General features: G+C 45.9%; 1 protein-coding gene across 1 annotated transcript in view; it reads right to left on the bottom strand.

Moving 5' to 3' along the window:
- The window catches only part of LOC132764873 (probable glutamate receptor), a 50,854-nt gene that overhangs the window by 26,328 nt on the left and 2,845 nt on the right, over window positions 1-21,681 (bottom strand). The window contains exons 2-3 of the mRNA XM_060759051.2: window positions 11,072-11,152; window positions 2,183-2,214 (exon numbers count right to left, since the gene is read on the bottom strand). Of these exons, the coding sequence (XP_060615034.2) occupies window positions 2,183-2,214; window positions 11,072-11,144 (105 nt within the window). The 5' untranslated portion in view covers window positions 11,145-11,152. The remainder of the gene's footprint in view (window positions 1-2,182; window positions 2,215-11,071; window positions 11,153-21,681) is intronic.

Genomic DNA, 21,681 nt, shown 5'->3' on the forward strand with positions numbered 1-21,681 from the left:
CTCTTCCTTCCTTCCTTCCTTCTCTTTCCTCTCTCCTTCCCTTCCCTTCCCTTCACTCCCTCCCTTCCTTTCATCTTCCCTCTTTCCTTCCCTCTCTTCCTCCTTCCTTCCTTCCTTCCTTCCTTCCTTCCTTTCTTTTCTCTTTCCTCCCTCCATTCTCTTCCTTCCTTCCTTCCTTCTCTTTCCTCTCTCCTTCCCTTCCCTTCCCTTCCCTCCCTCCCTCCCTTCCTTTCATCTTCCCTCTTTCCTTCCCTCTCTTCCTCCTTCCTTCCTTCCTTCCTTCCTTCCTTCCTTCCTTCCATCCTTCCTTCCTTCCTTCCTTCCTTCCTTTTCTCTTTCCTCCCTCCATTCTCTTCCTTCCTTCCTTCTCTTTCCTCTCTCCTTCCCTTCCCTTCCCTCCCTTCCTTTCATCTTCCCTCTTTCCTTCTCTCTCTTCCTTCCTTCCTTCCTTCCTTCCATCCTTCCTTCTTTCTCTCTTTCCTCCCTCCATTCTCTTCCTTCCTTCCTTCTCTTTCCTCTCTCCTTCCTTTCCCTTCCCTCCCTTCCTTTCATCTTCCCTCTTTCCTTCTCTCTCTTCCTTCCTTCCTTCCTTCTATCCTCCCTCCTTCTCTTCCACCCACTCTTCCTGTGACAGCGCAAGTGGTGCCACCTATGTTTAGAACTGTTAGTTGTAAGATTTAAACTGTTGTATCATGCTTAATCCTGCCCCTTTTTACCCTGCTTATGTATAGTTGTATGGATTGGTTGTTTGTAGCTGTCAATTAGTACTCTTTGGCTCCACCTTTTCCTGCAGGAGGGGAGAGCTTCCTTTTTTCTTTTCATTCTGCCATCAGAGTTCATACCACATGGATGTGAGTAAAAGACTTGATTCTAAAGGACCCTGATTTAAGTTACCTCTTAGCACCAGTTCTGAGGTTTTTTACCCTTGGGACTCATGCTTTATGTCTAGATCGTCCTGGATAACATTGAGGAGATCCCAAGCGCCTTCAAACCGGTTCTTTTGGTACCAAAGGAAGATCCTGAGTCTTCAAAACATAGGCCATCTGAACTGGGGTTGTGGTTTGCTCTGTCTGAGTGGGACTTGAACGCTCGTCTCCATAGTCTTCTTCCAACACTCAAACCACTACACCAACCTTCTCTGTCATGGACCCATTACCATCGCTAGAAGGCTGTGGAGCACACCAACAAGTCCCAGGGTCAAGGAACTCTTTCTTTAAGTAGTCTTTTGATGTATCCCGGTGATGCCCAACCATTGCTCCTTCCAATGTTTTGGACTTCAGTTCCCACAATCCATTCCCATTGGCCAAGCTGGCAAATGATTGTTATAGGTTTGGCAAGTCCATCTCACACCTCCAAACAGCATCCTGCCTCTATTCCCTTTCATCCTGAACATATGATCATACATCCTGATCAGTTGTTTATCAAAATAGTTCAAGTAAGTAATTTCCCCACAATTTCCCGATTACAATCATTCAATATCCCAAACGCCATTTGGATTTCTTTTATTGAATACTGATTGAATACTGATTATAAGATTTTGGCGAACATATTGGTGGAGAGAGTAAAAAATTTCTTAAGAAACTGGATTGAAGAAGACCAAACAGGATTTTTACCAAATAGATTTATGAGGGATAATATAAGGTTGGTATTGGATTTAATCGAATATTATGAACAGAATCATAAAAAAGAATTTGACATACTAGCCTTGGACGCAGAGAAGGCTTTTGATAACCTAAATTGGGACTTTTTAAAGACTTTAATACAAGAATTGGACATAGGAGATAAATTTTATAATGGAATAAATGCGATATATGATCTACAAAAGGCTAAATTAAGAATAAATGACCAAACGACGGAAGAGTTTGACATACTGAAGGGAACTAGGCAGGGATGTCCCCTGTCTCCACTGATATTTATAATGGCATTAGAACCATTAATGAAGGCAATAAGAGAAGACCAGTTTTGCTTTCTTTGAGCAGCCCTTATCTTCTTCTGTTGAAGCCCGGCAGAATGCCGAAGGCATTGCTCGGCCTGTCTGTTTTGACTAATTTCCGCCCTCTTATCTATATGCTCATTTGTTTCTTCAGGTGCTGAGTTGTTTTCCCAAAACCGGAATGTGCTAAGACTTTGCTTGACAAGGAAAGCAGTTGAAATTGATATTCCCAGAGGATGGGGCCCATACCTTTTGCATGGAATCTTCATGCTCAGCCGCACCTGAAAATACAAACAAACAAGACGGATGTTGCTCTGATGTGTACGTCTTCACGAGTGGAAATGGGTTGCTCACTCATTCAGGATATCCTTTGCAAGAGCACTCATGACTTATGTAGTCAACCCAGCCTCCCCACAGCATACCATAATATACATGCTTACCTGGAACCATGCAAAATTACAAAATTATTAACATTGTACTACAGGTGTCAATGACTCAGTGCTCTCGTACAATGCACAACCACAGTGCTACAATACGTGCAACTCTGCTCCCACTAATATATTCATAATACAGGGTTAATCAAAATGTATAGGCCAATAAGCCATTCAATTGAATGGCTTATTGGCCTATGCATTTTGACTAACCCTGTATATTATATCTATATATATAATATAGATACATACACACATACATACATTCTCTTTAATATATGTGTGTGTGTGTGTGTGTGTGTGTGTGTGTGTATTAAAGAGAATGTATGTATGTATGTATGTATGTATGTATGTATGTATGTATGTGGCAGTGTTCTTATTGGCTGCCACTTTCACAGGCCACTGTGACGTGCATGAGCGACGGACCAGGACCAAACTTGGCACACATAACCCCCATGGCCCACTTTATGTCCTGGTGCGGTTTGGGGGAGGTGGACCATGGATTATGGGATTTGTAGTACTTTGAAATGCTTGGGCAACCACAGACCACTGTGGCCCCCACCAATGACAGATCAAGACCAAACTTGGCACACAGAGACCCCCATGACCCACTCTACATCCTGGTGAGGTTTGGGGGAGGATGGACCACTGATGATGGGACTTGCAGTACCTTCACTCACTTCCCAAGACTGCTGCAACCCTCATCCAATGACTGATCAAGACCAAACTTGGCACATACAGCCCCCATGACCTACTCTACAGCCTGGTGCTGTTTGGAGGAGGACGGACCCCCTTTGATGGGACTTGCAGTACCTTCACTCACTTCCCAAGACTGCTGCAACCCTCATCCAATGAGTGAACAAGGCCACACTTGTCACACAGAGCCTCCGTGCCCCACTCTACATCCTGGTGAGGTTTGGGGGAGAACGGACCACAGATGATGGGACTTGTAGTACCTTCACTCACTTCCTGAGACCGCTGCAACCCTCATGCAATGACCGATCAAGACCAAACTTAGCACACAGAGCCCCCATGACCCACTCTACATCCTGGTGAGGTTTGGGGGAGAACGGACCACAGATGATGGGACTTGCAGTACCTTCACTCACTTCCCGAGACTGCTGCAACCCTCATCCAATGACCGATCAAGACCAAACTTGGCACACAGAGCCCCCATGGCCCACTCTACATCCTGGTGCGGTTTGGAGGAGGATGGACCATGGATAATGGGACTTGCAGTACCTTCACTCACTTCCTGAGACCACAGCGACACTCATCCAATGACTGATCAAGATGAAACTTGGCACAGAGAGCCCCCATGGCCAACTCAACATTCTGGTGAGGTTTGGGGGAGGATGGACCACCGATGATGGGACTTGCAGTACTCTCACTCACTTTTGTTGCCAAATTTGGGGTCATTTGTTCCCATAGTTTTTTTTTGCTTTTAAGGTACTTATTACAGACAGAGCATTTCTATATGTATAGATACAGAGGCAGCCCTAGGTAATTTTCAATGGGACGCAAACCAATCACTGATCTATATTTTCTGTTCGTCGTGGGAGTTTTGTGTGCCATATTTGGTTCAGTTCCATCATTGGTGGAGTTCACAATGCTCTTTGATTGAAGGTGAACTATACATCCCAGTAACTACAACTTGTATATGTCAAGGTCTATTTTCCCTAGGTAATTTTCAATGGTACGCAAACAGTATTTTGGCGCCCCCCCCCCCAACCAATCACTGATATGTATTTTCTGTTTGTCGTGGGAGTTCTGTGTGCGCTATTTGGTTCAGTTCCATCATTGGTGGAGTTCAGAATGCTCTTTAATTGGAGGTGAACTATACATCCCAGTAACTACAACTTGTATATGTCAAGGTCTATTTTCCCTAGGTAATTTTCAACGGTACGCAAACAGTATTTTGGTGACCCCTCCCCAGCCAATCACTGATATATATATTCTGTTCGTCGTGGGAGTTCTGTGTGCGCTATTTGGTTCAGTTCCATCATTGGTGGAGTTCAGAATGCTCTTTGATTGGAGGTGAGCTATACATCCCAGTAACTACAACTCGCACATGTCAAGGTCTATTTCCCCCCAAGAGTGCCTCAAGAGCGCCCCTGGGCAACATCAACACTACCGCGAAGGCTTACTTTGCGTATGGGTTGAGCCGCCCCTGTATAGATATTAGGGCTGGGCGGTTTCGTTCGTTAATTTCGTAATTCGTTATTAATTTGTTATTTTTTTTGGATAACGAAGCGATATTGAACCATTCAGGAGCAACTAAAAAAAGAAACGAATTTTTCAATTCGTTTCGTAATTGTTTCGTTATTGTTTCGAAATTGTTTCGAAATCGTTTTGTTATTATTTCCGTATGTCTCGTGCAAGTTTTATAGTTGTTGTTGTTTGTTTTATCAGTGAAAAAAATATATAATTATCACACCAACAGTCAACAACAGAGGGAGAGGGAAGCTTCAGAAGTTCCCCCTCTCCCATTTGGAGGTTTTTTTAGCATATTGCGCAATCGCGTCCGCCATTAACGAATTGATTCGTAATCGATTCGTAATTGTTTCGTATATTTTTCTTAATTTCCGAAATTTCGTAAATTTCGAACTTTTTTAAAGGAAAATTTCGGAATTCTTTTAAAAATCGCAACGCAAAAACCCCCAAAAAACGAATCGAGTTTAGAAACAAATTTTTCTGTGGTTGCCCAGCCCTAATAGATATTATTATGTCCATCTGCCGGGGGTGTTTTGATGGTGCGTTCCTGCCTGGCTGGGGGTTGGACTGGATGGCCCTTGGAATCCGTTCCAACTCTAGGATTCTATCTATCCATCTCGGTCCATTTTGGGAAACTCTCAATTATCCAGGAACAAAAGGGGCTTTGAGGAGGACCACGGCGGCTCTTCATGGGAGCTGGGAAGCGGCTGAAAAGAGCCCTCTTGTTCCCTTTGAGCGCTTTGCCTCCGCGCCAGCGGGTGTTCCTGCAGCCTTGCTTTTGAAGAGCGGCGACGCGGGAGCCTTGGAAGGAAACAAGTGGCTTCATTGAAGACTGCGGCACCCCCTCTGCGGGCACAGGACAGGCCTGCTCAAAGCCCCATTGTCCGGCAAAACAACACCAAAAAGCTCCTAAACTCTTTCCATATATATTTAAAAAGACCCAAAAGAAAGAACCGGCCTACTGAAAGGAGCTGTAAATAATCGAATGGCAGCGCTGGCCCAAAGTTCGTGACAGCAACATTTGTACAGCACCCAAATCCAACACGGATCTTTTTGTCAGAGTCCCCGAACAAGCGCTGGGAAGAAAGAAGGCGCAAGGTACAATAACAACCGTGGGGAGGACAGCGTGCCAGATGGAATCCAAAAGCAGGCTCACCGATCCGGGGTTGGGAAGCCACTCCTGGTCTTGAAATAAGGAACACACTAAGTTGTTGGTACACTGTGTCGCAGGCAATAGACACCTTGGGTCTCCCCAAGCACCCCACAAGTCATTGCACATGCGAACAAGTGAAATATTACCCAATGATCTGTCCGAACACATCTCCCTCTACGTCCCGCCTCGGAGTTTAAGATCTTCCAGGGAGGCCCTGCTCTCGGCCCCGCCTCTATCACAAGTGAGATTGGCGGGGACGAGGAGCAGGGCCTTCTCGGTGGTGGCCCTTCACCTGTGGAATTCACTCCCCGGGGAAATTAGGTCATCGACATCCCTCCTTTCCTTTAGAAGGAAATTAAAAACGTGGATTTGGGACCAGGCGTTTGGATAATCTGGCAGATAAATAAAGGACAATGATGACTGATAGGAATGGACAATGTGGGATGAAATTATGGACTCTGAGTTCCTTTGTGTCCCTTTCCCGCCTGAAACTATCAAAAAATCATGAACTAACCTTTTCTGGGCTGCAGGAGACCGCCGGCCTGCCTGGGATGCCTTCCCGGGGGCCCCGTATCCGCGGGTTGACGGATCGACTCCATTTCGGTACCATATTTTTCCTAGCTAAATTCGAACCCTATCTGCTATCTCGCTTTTTGCATTTCGGGCCTCTATGCTTGGGGAATACCCTTTAGGATTTTAAGAATATAATTTTAAGCAAACAGCTGATAGTCAAAATCCAAGTCTCGCTGCTGCCACGCTGCCGCTGCCTTCGCTGCTTCTTCGTCCTCCTGAAACCCCCTGCCCTGGAGACTTGATGCGGTTACCCCATGAGGCTCTCAGGAGCAGTCCAGTCACCAGGCTTCAGTCCTTGGAAGGAGCTATAGTTTTCCAAGGACCAAGAACCAGCTTCAATTTCAAGTACTGCAGGACTCTTTTCCTCCAAGCCGTTCCTTCTTTCAAATCTTTCCACTAAAGGACATTCACCAAAGTTTCCCCTTTGTGCCCTATCTGATTGCGAGAGGAAAACCCGGATTAAGCAATCAATGCTTATCACAGACCCATCTCAGGACAATATGGTGGCTTCTCTGGCAGGCTGATCCCCGGACTCGATAAGCCTAAGGACATTAAAACTCCATAATCCACTCAAGAACGCATTGTTCCCCTTCATCCTGCCTCCCTCCCTCCTGATTTGCTGGAGCGTCGAAGCGGCAGGAGCTTCTTGATTGGCTCAGGTGTTCCGTGGAAGCCCTGTGATTGGCCCAGGTGCGCGGAGGACGGCCAGCACCCCTCCCAGCTGTTAGCGTGCCAGCCAATCACCTTCAAGCTGGGCAAGGGGGTGGGAGCAGGAAATTTGAAACTTCCAACTCTGTATTTTCTATAAAAATGCCATTTATTTCTGTAACCACATGCTCTGCTTGGCGAATGATTGCTGCTCTGCATCCTTTTCAGCGAAATCGCTAATAAACATCTCGGTGGTGCTCCTTCAACTTTGGTGAGACTTCTTTTGGAAACTTAGGGAAATAAAAACTGCTTAAAATCAGGCTTCTTTTTGCTCGCCAAAGTAGCAATCCCTCTTTGGTGGGACCGCAGGATCACTCCTCCTGGGGCAGACCCTTCTAAAGTTCCCATCGACTTCAAGGCCATGTGGGCACCATGGCTGCATGGAGTGCTGTTACCTTCCCGCAGAAGCGGTACGTATCGCTCTACTCACATTTGCATGTTTTTGAACTGCTAGGTTAGCAGAAGCTGGAGCTATCAATGGGAACTCATCCCATCCCGTGGATTCGAACTGCCGTGGATTCGAACCGCAACTCAGCGGTTTAACCCACTGTGCCATCACGGCCCCTTCCAACTCTACGACTCTATTATTCTAATCCAACAAACAGCCGGAGTTGTTCTTTTCTCATTTCCAAACAGCCTTTGGGACGAGAAGGAACGAAGAGAAGGCATTCCTCGGTGGGATAAAAATTGCACGTCAAGCTCCGTGTTTGCCTCCAGCCGATTTTAGAAGAACGGCCTTCAATTCCAGAGAGGAATGCCAACCAAGCCAGAGGCATTCATAGAATCATAGAATCCTAGAATCCAAGAGTTGGAAGGGACCTCCTGGGCCATCATCCAGTCCAACCCCATTCTGCCAAGAAGCAGGAATATTGCATTCAAAGCACCCCTGACAGATGGCCATCCAGCCTCTGCTTAAAAGCTTCCAAAGAAGGAGCCTCCACCACACTCCCTCCGGGGCAGAGAGTTCCCCTGCTGAACGGCTCTCACAGTCAGGAAGTTCTTCCTCATGTTCAGATGGAATCTCCTCTCTTGTAGTTTGAAGCCATTGTTCCATTGCGTCCTAGTCTCCAAGGAAGCAGAAAACAAGCTTGCTCCCTCCTCCTCCCTGTGGCTTCCTCTCACATATGTATACATGGCCCTCATCATATCTCCTCTCAGCCTTCTCTTCTTCAGGCTAAACATGCCCAGCTCCTTTAGCCGCTCCTCATAGGGCTTGTTCTCCAGACCTTTCATCATTTTAGTCGCCCTCCTCTGGACACATTCCAGCTTGTCAATATCTCTCTTCAATTATGGTGCCCAGAATGGGACACAATATTCCAGGTGTGGTCTAACCAAAGCAGAATAGAGGGGTAGCATGACTTCCTTAGATCTAGACACTAGGCTCCTCTTGATGCAGGCCAAAATCCCATTGGCTTTTTTTGCCGCCACATCACATTCCTGGCTCATGTTCACCTTCCTCCCCACGAGGACTCCAAGATCTTTTCCCCACGTCCTGCTCTCGAGCCAGGCATTGTCCCCCATTCTGTATCTTTGCATTTTGTTTTTCCTGCCAAAGTGGAGTATCTTGCATTTGTCCCTGTTGAACTTCATTTTGTTAGTTTTGGCCCATCATCTCTCTAATCTGTCAAGATCGTTTTGAGTCCTGCTCCTGTCCTCTGGACTATTGGCTCTCCCTCCCAATTTGGTGTCATCTGCAAACTTGATGATCCTGCCTTCTAGCCCTTCATCTAAGTCATTAATCAAGATGTTGAACAGGACCGGGCCCAGGACGGAACCCTGCTTGTGGCTATTTGTTTGAATTCTTCTTTGGTGATTTCTCCCTTTTTCCACTTCTTGTGCACGTCTCTTTTGTGTCTTAACCCTTCATCTAAGTCATTAATCAAGATGTTGAACAGGACCGGAACGCCCAGGACAGAACCCTGAGGCACTCCACATTCGATTTGGAAACTGGGTTGCTTTTCTCATCTGTGCCCAAATCTTTACTGGAAAACAGGAACAAAACTGGGTAGAGTTCACACTTTCCGGAGATTTTGTTTTGAAAGCCATGGAACTGGAAGTGATGGACAGTTTTCTAATCATCCGCCCGACTCAATCAAAGCCGGTCTCCTCTGGGAAATGCAAAATGAGCTTCTCGCCACCAAAGTCAATAAATCAAAGCTCAGCCGCTTGCAAAGAAAAGCATCTCCTTTGCGCAGGCATTCCAAGCCGGAGGAAAGGACATTAATAAACACAATGGTGTGAAGAGGAGCTCTTGCAAACCGTTCCTGCCATCGGATTTCGTGACGGATTAATAGACGAGGAGCTGGTGTGACATCGTGGTTGGGTACAATCACTCCACTCCGGCAACAATTCCATCAGCCTTGTCTCCCAAAAATCCTGCAAATCTCCGGGGAAATGTCAGCATGCTGGAAGAAGCAAAGACCACCAGCACTGAAGCCATGCTCCTATACCATCAACTCCACTGGACCGGTCACGTTGTCCGAATGCCCAAAGATCTCCCAAAGCAGTTACTCTACTCCCAACTCAAGAACGGAAAACGTAATGTTGGTGGGCAGGAAAAAAGATTTAGATGGGATAAAAGTCAACCTTAAAAACTGTGGCCTAGACACTGAGAACTGGGAACTCTTGAGCAGTCTAACAAGAGGTCAGCTGTGACCAGCAGTGCTGCGGAATTTGAAGAGGCACGAATGGAGGGAGAAACATGCCAAGAGGAAGGCGCATCAAGCCAACCCTAACTGGGGACCGCCTTCCACCTGGAAAGCAATGTCCTCACTGCAGGAGAAGATGCAGATCAAGAATAGGGCTCCACAGCCACCATAGCCACCTATCTCCCCGAGTCCCATAACAACAACAACAACAATAGTAGTAGTAATACTTTATTTGTATTCTGCCCTATCTCCCCAAGTCCCATTGGGGAGATAGGGCGGAATACAAATAAAGTATTATTACTGTTGTTGTTGTTGTTATTATTTGAAACACAACAAGATGAGTCCACAGCAGACACTCTGCTGGCTGTTGTATTGGATCACATGGTGACACTTGCCAAGTGTCTAGGAGTGTGTGATGTATCGGCGAATAATGTGTGCAGATCCCAGTAAGGTGGCCTTTTGCAGCGGGAAGATGGTCATCTTGTCAGCGCCGATTGTGTTTAAGTGCAGGCCAAGGCCTTGAGGCACTGCACCCAGTGTGCCCATCACCACTGGGACCCCCTTGATTGGCTTGCGCCACGTTCTTTGCTGTTCAACCTTTAAATCCTCATATTGTGTCAGTTTCTCCAGTTGTTTCTCTGCAATCCTGCTGTCACCTGGGATTGCGACATTGACAATCCATACTTTGTTTTTTAACACGTTTGTGAGGTGTATTATGCTCCAAAACTCTGTCAGTTTGAATCCGGAAGTCCCAGAAGAGTTTGACGTGTTCATTCTCTGTAACTCTTTCTGGCTTGTGATCCCACCAGTTCTTTGTCGCAGGCAGATGGTGTTTGTGGACTAGTTGGAGTTACCAAACAGTCTTCAAAGGCAACCCCATGTAAAGCGTGTTGCAGTAGTCTAGCCAAGTAACAGTGGAGGCATTACTTTTCCTTCAACCCTTGTATTAAGGGGTCGTGGCATTAGGAAGGTTGAGGACCACTGTTCTTGACCTTCATCCGAGTCATTAATAACGATGTTGAGGAGTGCAATGTGGTCACCCCTCCGTCTTCTCTTGACCAAGGTGGACTTGTTCCATCCGTTCCACCTTTCCTCATGCGTTTTGCTCCCTGGACCTCTCATCACCCTTCTCTGAACATGGACCCAAAATGAAGGCATCAGAACTTCGGATGAGGCCATCAAAACCCAACTGGTGATAGAAACCCATCATCCCTGACTATTCTCCAAGAATGCAAGAAGGTTCGAGATGTTTTATGGAAGGCTCACCTGACCAGGTTGTATGATTTCACACCTGCGTGGTGTTAGCGTCCCCTATTCTTTCTGCCTCTAGCACCAAATCTCCAGTTCTAGACATACCTCTGGTTCTAGGTCCTCCGCGCCCGCAGACACGAGCGGGAGTCTGTTTCCTCACCTGTCGAAGTAGGTTCTCCAATCAGCAGCAAAGCGGCGCAGGCGCAAACGGCAAAGTGGAGGACTTTCTCCATCGGTGACGCTGTCAGAGTGAAATGCAAAAGAGAAGGGTTAGGAATATGTGGAGCAGTGAGGACATGTTCCCTGACTATGCCACGGATTACACCACGTAATTGCTATTTCTGGGTTATCGGTGTCATTTCCTAATGGGTTCTCTTATCAAGTTGATTAAACTGCAAAAAAAGTGTTGTCGAAGGCTTTCATGGCCGGAATCACTGGATTGCTGTGAGTTTTCTGGGTTGTCTGTCCATGTTTCAGTAGCATTCTCTCCCGACGTTTCACCCACATCGATGGCAGGCATCCTCAGAGGTTGTGAAGCCTTTGGAAACTGGGCAAATGGGGTTTATATATCTGTGGAAAGAAATAACTCTTATCTGGGTTGCTGTGAGTTTCCCAGGTTTTCTGACCATGTTTCAGTAGCATTCTCTCCTGACATTTCACCCACATCTATGGCAGGCATCCTCAGAGGTTGTGAGGTCTGTTGGAAGCAAGGCAAGTGGGGTTTATATATCTGTGGAAAGAAATAACGCTTATTCTGGGTTGCTGTGAGTTTTCCAGGCTGCCTGATCATGTTTCAGTAGCATTCTCTCCTGACATTTCACCCACATCAATGGCCAGGCATCCTCAGAGGTTGTGAAGCCTTTGGAAACTGGGCAAATGGGGTTTATATATCTGTGGAAGGAAATAACTCTTATCTGGGTTGCTGTGAGTTTCCCAGGTTGTCTGACCATGTTTCAGAAGCATTCTCTCCTGACGTTTCGCCCACATCTATGGCCAGGCATCCTCAGAGGTTGTGAGGTCTGTTGGAAGCAAGGCAAGTGGGGTTTATATATCTGTGGAAAGAAATAACGCTTATTCTGGGTTGCTGTGAGTTTTCCAGGTTGCCTGATCATGTTTCAGTAGCATTCTCTCCTGACATTTCACCCACATCGATGGCCAGGCATCCTCAGAGGTTGTGAAGCCTTTGGAAACTGGGCAAATGGGGTTTATATATCTGTGGAAGGAAATAACGCTTATTCTGGGTTGCTGTGAGTTTTCCAGGTTGCCTGACCATGTTTCAGTAGCATTCTCTCCTGACATTTCACCCACATCGATGGCCAGGCATCCTCAGAGGTTGTGAAGCCTTTGGAAACTGGGCAAATGGGGTTTATATATCTGTGGAAGGAAATAACTCTTATCTGGGTTGCTGTGAGTTTCCCAGGTTGTCTGACCATGTTTCAGAAGCATTCTCTCCTGACGTTTCGCCCACATCTATGGCCAGGCATCCTCAGAGTTTGTGAGGTCTGTTGGAAGCAAGGCAAGTGGGGTTTATATATCTGTGGAAAGAAATAACGCTTATTCTGGGTTGCTGTGAGTTTTCCAGGTTGCCTGACCATGTTTCAGTAGCATTCTCTCCTGATGTTTCACCCACATCTATGGCCAGGCATCCTCAGAGGTTGTGAGGTCTGTTGGAAGAAAGGCAAGTGGGGTTTGTGTATCTGTGGAATGTCCACAGATACACTTGAGGCAAGTGTTACTGTTGCAATTGGCCAGCTTACTTAACATTGAATAGCCTTGCAGCTTCAAAGCCTGACTGCTTCCTGCCTGGGGGAATCCTTTGTTGGGAGGTATTAGCTGGCCCTGGAGCCCCCCCCCCCCCCCCGGTGGCACAGTGGGTTAAACCCTTGTCCCAGCAGGACTGAAGACCGAGCGGTCACAGGTTTGAATCCAGGGAGAGCGCGGATGAGCTCCCTCTATCAGCTCCAGCTCCTCATGCGGGGTCATGAGAGAAGCCTCCCATAAGGATGATAAAACATTAAAAACATCTAGACATCTCCTTGCAGACGGCCAATTCTCTCACACCAGGAGCGACTTGCAGCTTCTCAAGTTGTTCCTGACACGACTGAAAAAAAGGAAAAAAAGCTGGCCCTGATTGTTTCCTGTCTGTTCTTCCCCTGTTTTCTGAGTGTTGTTCTTTATTTAGCTAGCTAACACCTCCCAACAAAGGATTCCCCCATGCAGGAAGCAGCCAGGCTTTGAAGCTACAAGGTTAGTCAATGCTAATCAAGCTGGCCAGTTGCAACATTCACACACACAAGTTCTTTCTCCCAGCTTGGACATTATTCCACAGATATATAGACCCCACTTGCCTAGTTTCCAACAGACGTATAGAAGATACCTGCTATAGATGTGGGCCTAACAGCGGGAGCTCACCCCATTCCCTGGATTCGAACCGCTGACCTTTCGGTCAGCAAGTTCAGCAGCTCAGCGGTTTAACCCACTGCACCACCGATCTGTATACCTAATTCCCTTGCTTCGGTTTCAACTCAAGCCCAGCACTATAATTCCTTTCACATTTCCACTCGTCTCTCTTTCCTTTAGAGTTTTAAGAGCTTCCCCACAATTCAGGGAAGGAAGACATGCCTTGTTCTGGCCTGGGATGCAAAATTAGAGGCCGGAAAGAGGCCAGGGTGGAATGTGTCCAGAGGAGGGCGACTAAAATGATCAAGGGTCTGGAGAACAAGCCCTATGAGGAGCGGCTTAAGGAGCTGGGCATGTTTAGCCTGAAGAAGAGAAGGCTGAGAGGAGATATGATGAGAGCCATATATAAATACGTGAGAGGAAGCCACAGGGAGGAGGGAGCAGATCAGGGGTCTGGAGAACAAGCCCTCTGAGGAGCGGCTTAAAGAGCTGGGCATGTTTAGCCTGAAGAAGAGAAGGCTGAGAGGAGATATGATGAGAGCCATATATAAATACGTGAGAGGAAGCCACAGGGAGGAGGAGGAGGGAGCAAGCTTGTTTTCTGCTTCCTTGGAGACTAGGGTCTGGAGAACAAGCCCTATGAGGAGCGGCTTAAGGAGCTGGGCATGTTTAGACTGAAGAAGAGAAGGATGAGATATGATGAGGGCCATGTATAAATATGTGAGGGGAAGCCACAGGGAGGAGGAGGGAGCAAGCTTCCTTTCTGCTTCCCTGGAGACTAGGACGCAATGGAACAATGGCTTCAAACTACAAGAGAGGAGATTCCATCTGAACATTAGGAAGAACTTCCTGACTGTGAGAGCCGTTCAGCAGTGGAACTCTCTGCCCCGGAGTGTGGTGGAGGCTCCTTCTTTGGAAGCTTTTAAGCAGAGGGTGGATGGCCATCTGTCAGGGGTGATTCGAATGCAATATTCCTGCTTCTTGGCAGAATGGGGTTGGACTGGATGGCCCAGGAGGTCTCTTCCAACTCTTTGATTCTATGATTCTATGAATTCCTTTCACATTTCCACTCGTCTCTCTTTCCTTTAGAGTTTTAAGAGCTTCCCCACAATTCAGGGAAGGAAGACATGCCTTGTTCTGGCCTGGGCTGCAAAATTAGAGGCCGGAAAGAGGCCAGGGTCTAGGAAAGGAATGCCTAAGGCGCCTGGCAAATATCCAGACCCGTACCAAGCAGGGCGTATCGTAAGATTAATGAGCCTTGCCATCAAGAGCCTTCTTCAGGAGGGACTTACCTCAAGACGGATGGAAGCTCTTGCTATCATTAGCCCGTAGTAGGCAGACACTCTGGCACTATGGGTTACTAATAGCAGCTCTTTAGATAAAGGTGCTTAATGGAAGATTAAAGGTGTTGAAGTTAAAATATGCTATTGGAGTCCTTGTAAAAGGGGAATTTTTTGATGCACATTGTGATGCTTGAGTGATGCATGCATATTATTTTAAAGCATATATGAACCGAGGCAATTCTTTTGTTCAGCACCCTGTTTTCTGGAATGCCAGCAGGGTCAGTTGGCGCCAACTGGGAATAAACCGTGCTTTTACAGACCTCAGGAATCTCTTTTGTCTCTTGATTTATTATTTATTTATTACATATATATTTCTATCCCGCACATATATTTCTATCCTGCCCCCTAGGAGCTGGGGCTAACAATGGGAGCTCACCCCGTCCCACGAATTCGAACCACCAACCTTTGGGACAGCAAGTTCTGCTGCACAGATTTAACCCATTTAGCTCTTGAAACTGCTGACCTAAAGGTTGGCAGTGTGAAGCCGTGGATTGGGGTGAGCTCCTGCTGTTAGCCCTAGCTCCTGCCTAACTAGCAGTTTGGAAATAAATGCAAATGTGAGTAGATCAATAGGTACCGCTTTGGTGGGAACGTAATAAAGGCAGCCATGCCGGCACCACCATGACTCAGTCTCCAATTCCTTAAGCTTCTCCTCATGAGGATTCATAGTTTCCAGACCTTTGACCATTTTGGTCATCTTCCTCTGGACACCTTCCATTGTGTCCATCTCCTTCTTCAATTGTTTTGCCCAGAACTGGACGCTGGATTAGTCTAGGTGGGAAGGTCTGACCAAAGCAGAAGAGAGGGGGACTATGACTTCCCTCGATCGCAACAATATCCTCCTCAACTTAGAATTGCATTGGCTTTTGTCGCTGCTGCATCACAATGTTAACTCACGTTCAGCTTGTGGGCGCCTAAGACCGCATTCCCATGGACTGTTTTCCAGCGAGGGGTCACCCATCCAAAATCTGTGCATTTAATTTTTATTGCCAAAGTGTAGCACTCTGCAGGGGTCATGGTGGCACAGCAAGTTAAACCACTGAGTTGCTGAACTTGGCGGCAGTTTGGATCCATGAGACAGGGTGAGCTCCCATTGACAGCCCCAGCTCCTGCCAACCTAGCAGTTCAAAAAAATGTAAATGTGGGGAGATCAATAGGTACCGCTTCTGCGGGAAGGTAACGGCGCTCCATGCAGTCATGCTGGCCACACGACCTTGGAGGTGTCTACGGACAACGCCGGCTCTTTGGCTTAGAAATGGAGATGAGCAGCAACCCGCAGAGTCGGACACGACTGGACTTAATGTCGAGGGGAAACCTTTACCTATACAGATTGGTAAAACATATTGCAAGTCTTTCAAATCATTATGAGCAGTTTTGAGGTGTGGCGCCTTACCGCCTGGGGGAATCCTTTGTTGGGAGGTGATTAGCTGCCCCTGATTGTTTCTTGTCTGGAATTCCCCTTTTTCTTCTTTATTCACTGTCCTGATTTTGGAGTTTTTTTAAATACTAGTCACCAGATTTTGTTCATTTTTAGATTTTCCTCCTTTCTGTTGACATTGTCCACATGTTTCTTGTGGATTTCAATGGCTTCTCCGTGTAGTCCGACACGGTAGTTGCTAGCGTGGTCCAGCATTTCTGTGTTCTCAAATAATATGCTGCGTCCAGGTTGGTTCATCAAGTGTTCTGCTATAGCTGACTCCTCTGGATGAAGTAGTCTGACTACTTCTCCGAACACAGAAATGCTGGATCACTCTCACAACAATACTACTACTACTACTAATAATAATAATAATAATAATAATAATAATAATAAACTTTATTTATATACTGTTCTAAATGCTCCAAAGTATATTATTATTATTATTATTATTATTATTATTACTACTACTACTACAATAATCTTTATTTATATGCCGCTCTATCTCCCCACACAACAGCTTTTGCAAGGCTTGCTAAACAGGCTGATTTCCCCTTTTTATGAAGTACAGCTGGAGCATCTTCTGCAAAGTCCACTGCAAACATTAGGCATGGGCAAGCCATGGTTCTAAATGGTTCTAAGGTAAACAACAACAACAACAACAACAACAACAACAATAATAATCTTTATTTATATACCACTCTATCTCCTCACACACCAGCTTTTGCAAGGCTTGCTAAACAGGCTGATTTCCCCTTTTTATGAAGTACAGCCGAAGCATCTTCTGCAAAGTCCACTATAAATATTAGGCATGGGAAAGCCATGGTTCTAAATGCTTCTCAAGTAAATAATAATAATAATAATAATCTTTATTTATATGTCGCTCTATATCCCCACACACCAGCTTTTGCAAGGCTTGCTAAACAGGCAGATTTCCCCTTTTTATGAAGTACAGCTGGAGCATCTTCTGCAAAGTCCTCTGTAAACATTAGGCATGGGCAATCCATGGTTCTAAATGCTTCTCAAGTAAATAATAATAATAATAATAATAATAATAATAATAATAATAATCTTTATTTATATGTCGCTCTATATCCCCACACACCAGCTTTTGCAAGGCTTGCTAAACAAGCAGATTCCCCCTTTTTATGAAGTACAGCTGGAGCATCTTCTGCAAAGTCCACTGTAAACATTAGCAATGGGCAATCCATGGTTTTAAATGCTTCCAAATAAATAATAATAATAATAATAATAATAATAATAATAATCTTTAGTTATATACCGCTCTATCTCCCCACACACCTGCATTTGCAAGGCTTGCTAAACAAGCAGATTCCCCCTTTTTATGAAGTACAGCTGGAGCATCTTCTGCAAAATCCACTGTAAACATTAGTAATGGGCAATCCATGGTTCTAAATGCTTCTTAAGTACTTAATAATAATAATAATAATAATAATAATACTTTTTAATATACCGCTCTATCACCCCGAGGGGGACTCAGGGCGGTTTCCAAGTAACATCACCAAAACACACAAAGTAAACAGCATGACATAAAATTAACTAAACAACATAAGCATAAAATTATCACAATAACACATTTATATTAAAAAGACTACACCCAGAGAAGCCATTGAAATCCACAAGAAGGGGGACAGTTTCAACAGAAAGGAGGAAACCATGAAACAGAACAACACTCAAAAACAGGGGGAATCCAGACATGAAACAATCAGGGCCAGCTAATCATCTCCCAACAAAGGCAGTAAGAAGCCACGCCTTGAAACTGCTGGGCCATTAAATGCTAAGCAAGGTGGCCAATTGAAACATTCACATCTACCTAAACAGACAAGAGTTCTTTCTCCCACCCTGGACGTTATTTCACAGGTATATAAACCCCAAAAGACCTCATAACCTCTGAGGATGCCTGCCATAGATGCAGGCGAAATGTCAGGAGAGAATGCTTTACAGCCCGGAATTCTCTTTCTTTTGTCCATGTGGATAAACTGCTTCAGCAACTCATGAAGTCAGAGTACACCCCAAAGGCTTTCTCTCTCTGCTTCTCTCTTCAAACTGTCTCGCTCTGCACCCGGATAGCTGAAGCCTGAACAAAAATGTAACAGTATCCCAAAGTCTGAGGCTCAGCCTGCTCCCCAGGCATTGCCCAACCACAATGGGAGAACTTGAGGCAAGCACACTTTGGGCTGGTCCTGCATTGTCTGCTTTCCGACAACCAGAATAACCCAACAGAAAAGACAGTAGGTTTTCCGGGCTGTCTGGCCATGTTCCAGAAGCATTCTCTTCTGACGTTTAGCCTGCATCTATGGCAGGCATCCTCAGAAGTCGTGAGGTCTCTTGGAAACTTGGCAAAAGGTGTTTATGTATCTGTGGAATCTCCCAGGGTGGGAGAAAGAACTCTTGCGTGTGAATGTTGCAACTGTCCAGCTTGATTAGCATTGACTAGCCTTGCAGCTTCAAAGCCTGGCTGCTTCCTGCCTAGGGGAATCTTTTGTTGGAAGGTGTTAGCTAGCTAAATAAAGAACAACACTTAGAAAACAGGGGAATTCCAGACAGGAAACAATCAGGGCCAGTTAAGAGGACCCAACAAAGGATTCCCCCCAGGTAGGAAGCAGCCAGGCTTTGAAGCTGCAAGGCTATTCAATGGCTAGTTGCTTCAGACACACAAGAGTTCTTTCTCTCACCCTATACATCCCACAGATAAATAAACCCCACTTGCCTAGTTTCCAGGGCCAGCTAATACCTCCCAATAAAGGATTCCCCCAGCCAGGAAGCAGTCAGGCTTTGACGCTGCAAGGCTATTGAATGGCTAGTTGCCTTAAATAGACAAGAGTTCTTTCTCTCACCCTAGACATCCCACAGATAAATAAACCCCACTTGCCCAGTTTCCAGGGCCAGCTAATACCTCCCAACAAAGGATTCCCCCAGCCAGGAAGCAGTCAGGCTTTGATACTGCAAGGCTATTGAATGGCTAGATGCCTTAAACAGACAAGAGTTCTTTCTCTCACCCTAGACATCCCACAGATAAATAAACCCCACTTGCCTAGTTTCCAGGACCAGCTAATGCCTCCCAACAAAGGATTCCCCCAGCCAGGAAGCAGCCAGGCTTTGAAGATGCAAGGCTATTGAATGGCTAGATGCCTTAAACAGACAAGAGTTCTTTCTCTCACCCTAGACATCCCACAGATAAATAAACCCCACTTGTCTAGTTTCCAGGGTCAGCTAATACCTCCCAACAAAGGATTCCCCCAGCCAGGAAGCAGTCAGGCTTTGAAGCTGTAGGGCTATTGAATGGCTAGATGCCACAAACAGACAAGAGTTCTTTCTCTCACCCTAGACATCCCACAGATAAATAAACCCCACTTGCCCAGTTTCCAGGGCCAGCTAATACCTCCCAACAAAGGATTCCCCCAGCCAGGAAGCAGCCAGGCTTTGAAGCTGCAAGGCTATTCAATGTTAAGCTGGCCAATTGCAACAGTCACACCTGCCTCAAGCCAACAAGAGTTCTTTCTCCACCTTATTCCACAGATAGGTAAACCTCATTTTCCTAGTTTCCAACACTTCACAACCTCTGAGAACGTTTGCCATAGAATGTGGGCAAAACGTCAGGAGAGAATGCTTCTGAAACATGGAAAACTCACAGCAACCCAGATAGGACTTATTTCTTTTTCCACAGATATATAAACCCCACTTGCCCAGTTTCCAAAAACTTCCCAACCTCTGAGGATGCCTGGCCATAGATGTGGGTGAAACTTCAGGAGAGAATGCTACTGAAACATGGTCAGACAACCTGGAAAACTCACAGCAACCCAGGTAGGAGTTATTTCTTTTTCCACAGATATATAAACCCCACTTGCCCAGTTTCCAAAGGCTTCCCAACCTCTGAGGATGCTTGCCATAGAATGTGGGCGAAACATCAGGAGAGAATGCTTCTGAAACATGGAAAACTCACAACAACCCAGATAAGAGTTATTTCTTTTTCCACAGATATATAAACCCCACTTGCTCAGTTTCCAGCTAATACCTCCCAACAAAGGATTCTCCCAGCCAGGAAGCAGTCAGTCTTTGAAGCTGCAAGGCTATTCAATGTTAAGCTGGCCAATTGCAACAGCCACACTTGCCTCACACAGACAAGAGTTCTTTCCCCCACCCTGGACATTCCACAGATATATAAACCCCACTTGCCTTGCTTCCAACAGACCACACAACCTCTGAGGATGTCTGCCATAGATGTGGGTGAAACATCAGGAGAGAATGCTACTGAAGCATGGTCAGACGACCTGGAAAACTCACAGCAACCCAGACAGGAGTTATTATTTCTTTTTCCACAGATATATAAACCCCACTTGCCCAGTTTCCAAAGGCTTCCCAACCTCTGAGGATGCTTGCCATAGAATGTGGGTGAAACGTCAGGAGAGAATGCTTCTGAAACATGGAAAACTCACAACAACCCAGAGGAGTTATTTCTTTTCCCACAGATACCTAAACCCCACTTGCCCACTTTCCAAAGGCTTCCCAACCTCTGAGGATGCCTGGCCATAGAATGTGGGCGAAACGTCAGGAGAGGATGCTACTGGAGCATGGTCAGATGACCTGGAAAACTCACAGCAACCCAGATAGGAGTTATTTCTTTTTCCACAGATATATAAACCCCACTTGCCCAGTTTCCAAAGGCTTCCCAACCTCTGAGGATGCTTGCCATAGAATGTGGGTGAAACGTCAGGAGAGAATGCTTCTGAAACATGGAAAACTCACAACAACCCAGAGGAGTTATTTCTTTTCCCACAGATACCTAAACCCCACTTGCCCACTTTCCAAAGGCTTCCCAACCTCTGAGGATGCCTGGCCATAGAATGTGGGCGAAACGTCAGGAGAGAATGCTACTGGAGCATGGTCAGATGACCTGGAAAACTCACAGCAACCCAGATATTTCTTTTTTGACAGATATATAAACCCCACTTGCTCATTATTCCACAGATAGGTAAACCTCATTTTCCTAGTTTCCAACACCTCACAACCTCTGAGAACACTTGCCATAGAATGTGGGCGAAACGTCAGGAGGGAATGCTTCTGAAGCGTGGAAAACTCATAACAACCCAGATAGGAGTTATTATTTCTTTTTCCGCAGATATATAAACCCCACTTGCCCAGTTTCCAACAGACTTCCCACCTCTGAGAATGCTTGCCATAGAATGTGGGCGAAACGTCAGGAGAGAATGCTTCTGAAACGTGGAAAACTCACAACAACCCAGAGAGAAATTATTTCTTTTTCCACAGATATATAAACCCCACTTGCCTAGTTTCTAACAGACTTCACAGCTTATGAGGATGCTTGCCATAGATGCAGGCGAAATGTCAGGAGAGAATGCTTCTGAAACGTGGAAAACTCACAACAACCCAGAGAGAAATTATTTCTTTTTCCACAGATACATAAACTCCACTTGCCCAGTTTCCAAAGACTTCACAACCTCTGAGGATGTCTGCCATAGATGTGGGTGAAACGTCAGGAGAGAATGCTACTGAAGCATGGTCAGACAACCTGGAAAACTCACAGCAACCCAGATAGGAGTTATTATTTCTTTTTCCGCAGATATATAA

Source organism: Anolis sagrei, chromosome 13 (assembly GCF_037176765.1).
Source record: "Anolis sagrei isolate rAnoSag1 chromosome 13, rAnoSag1.mat, whole genome shotgun sequence".
NCBI lineage: Eukaryota > Metazoa > Chordata > Lepidosauria > Squamata > Dactyloidae > Anolis > Anolis sagrei.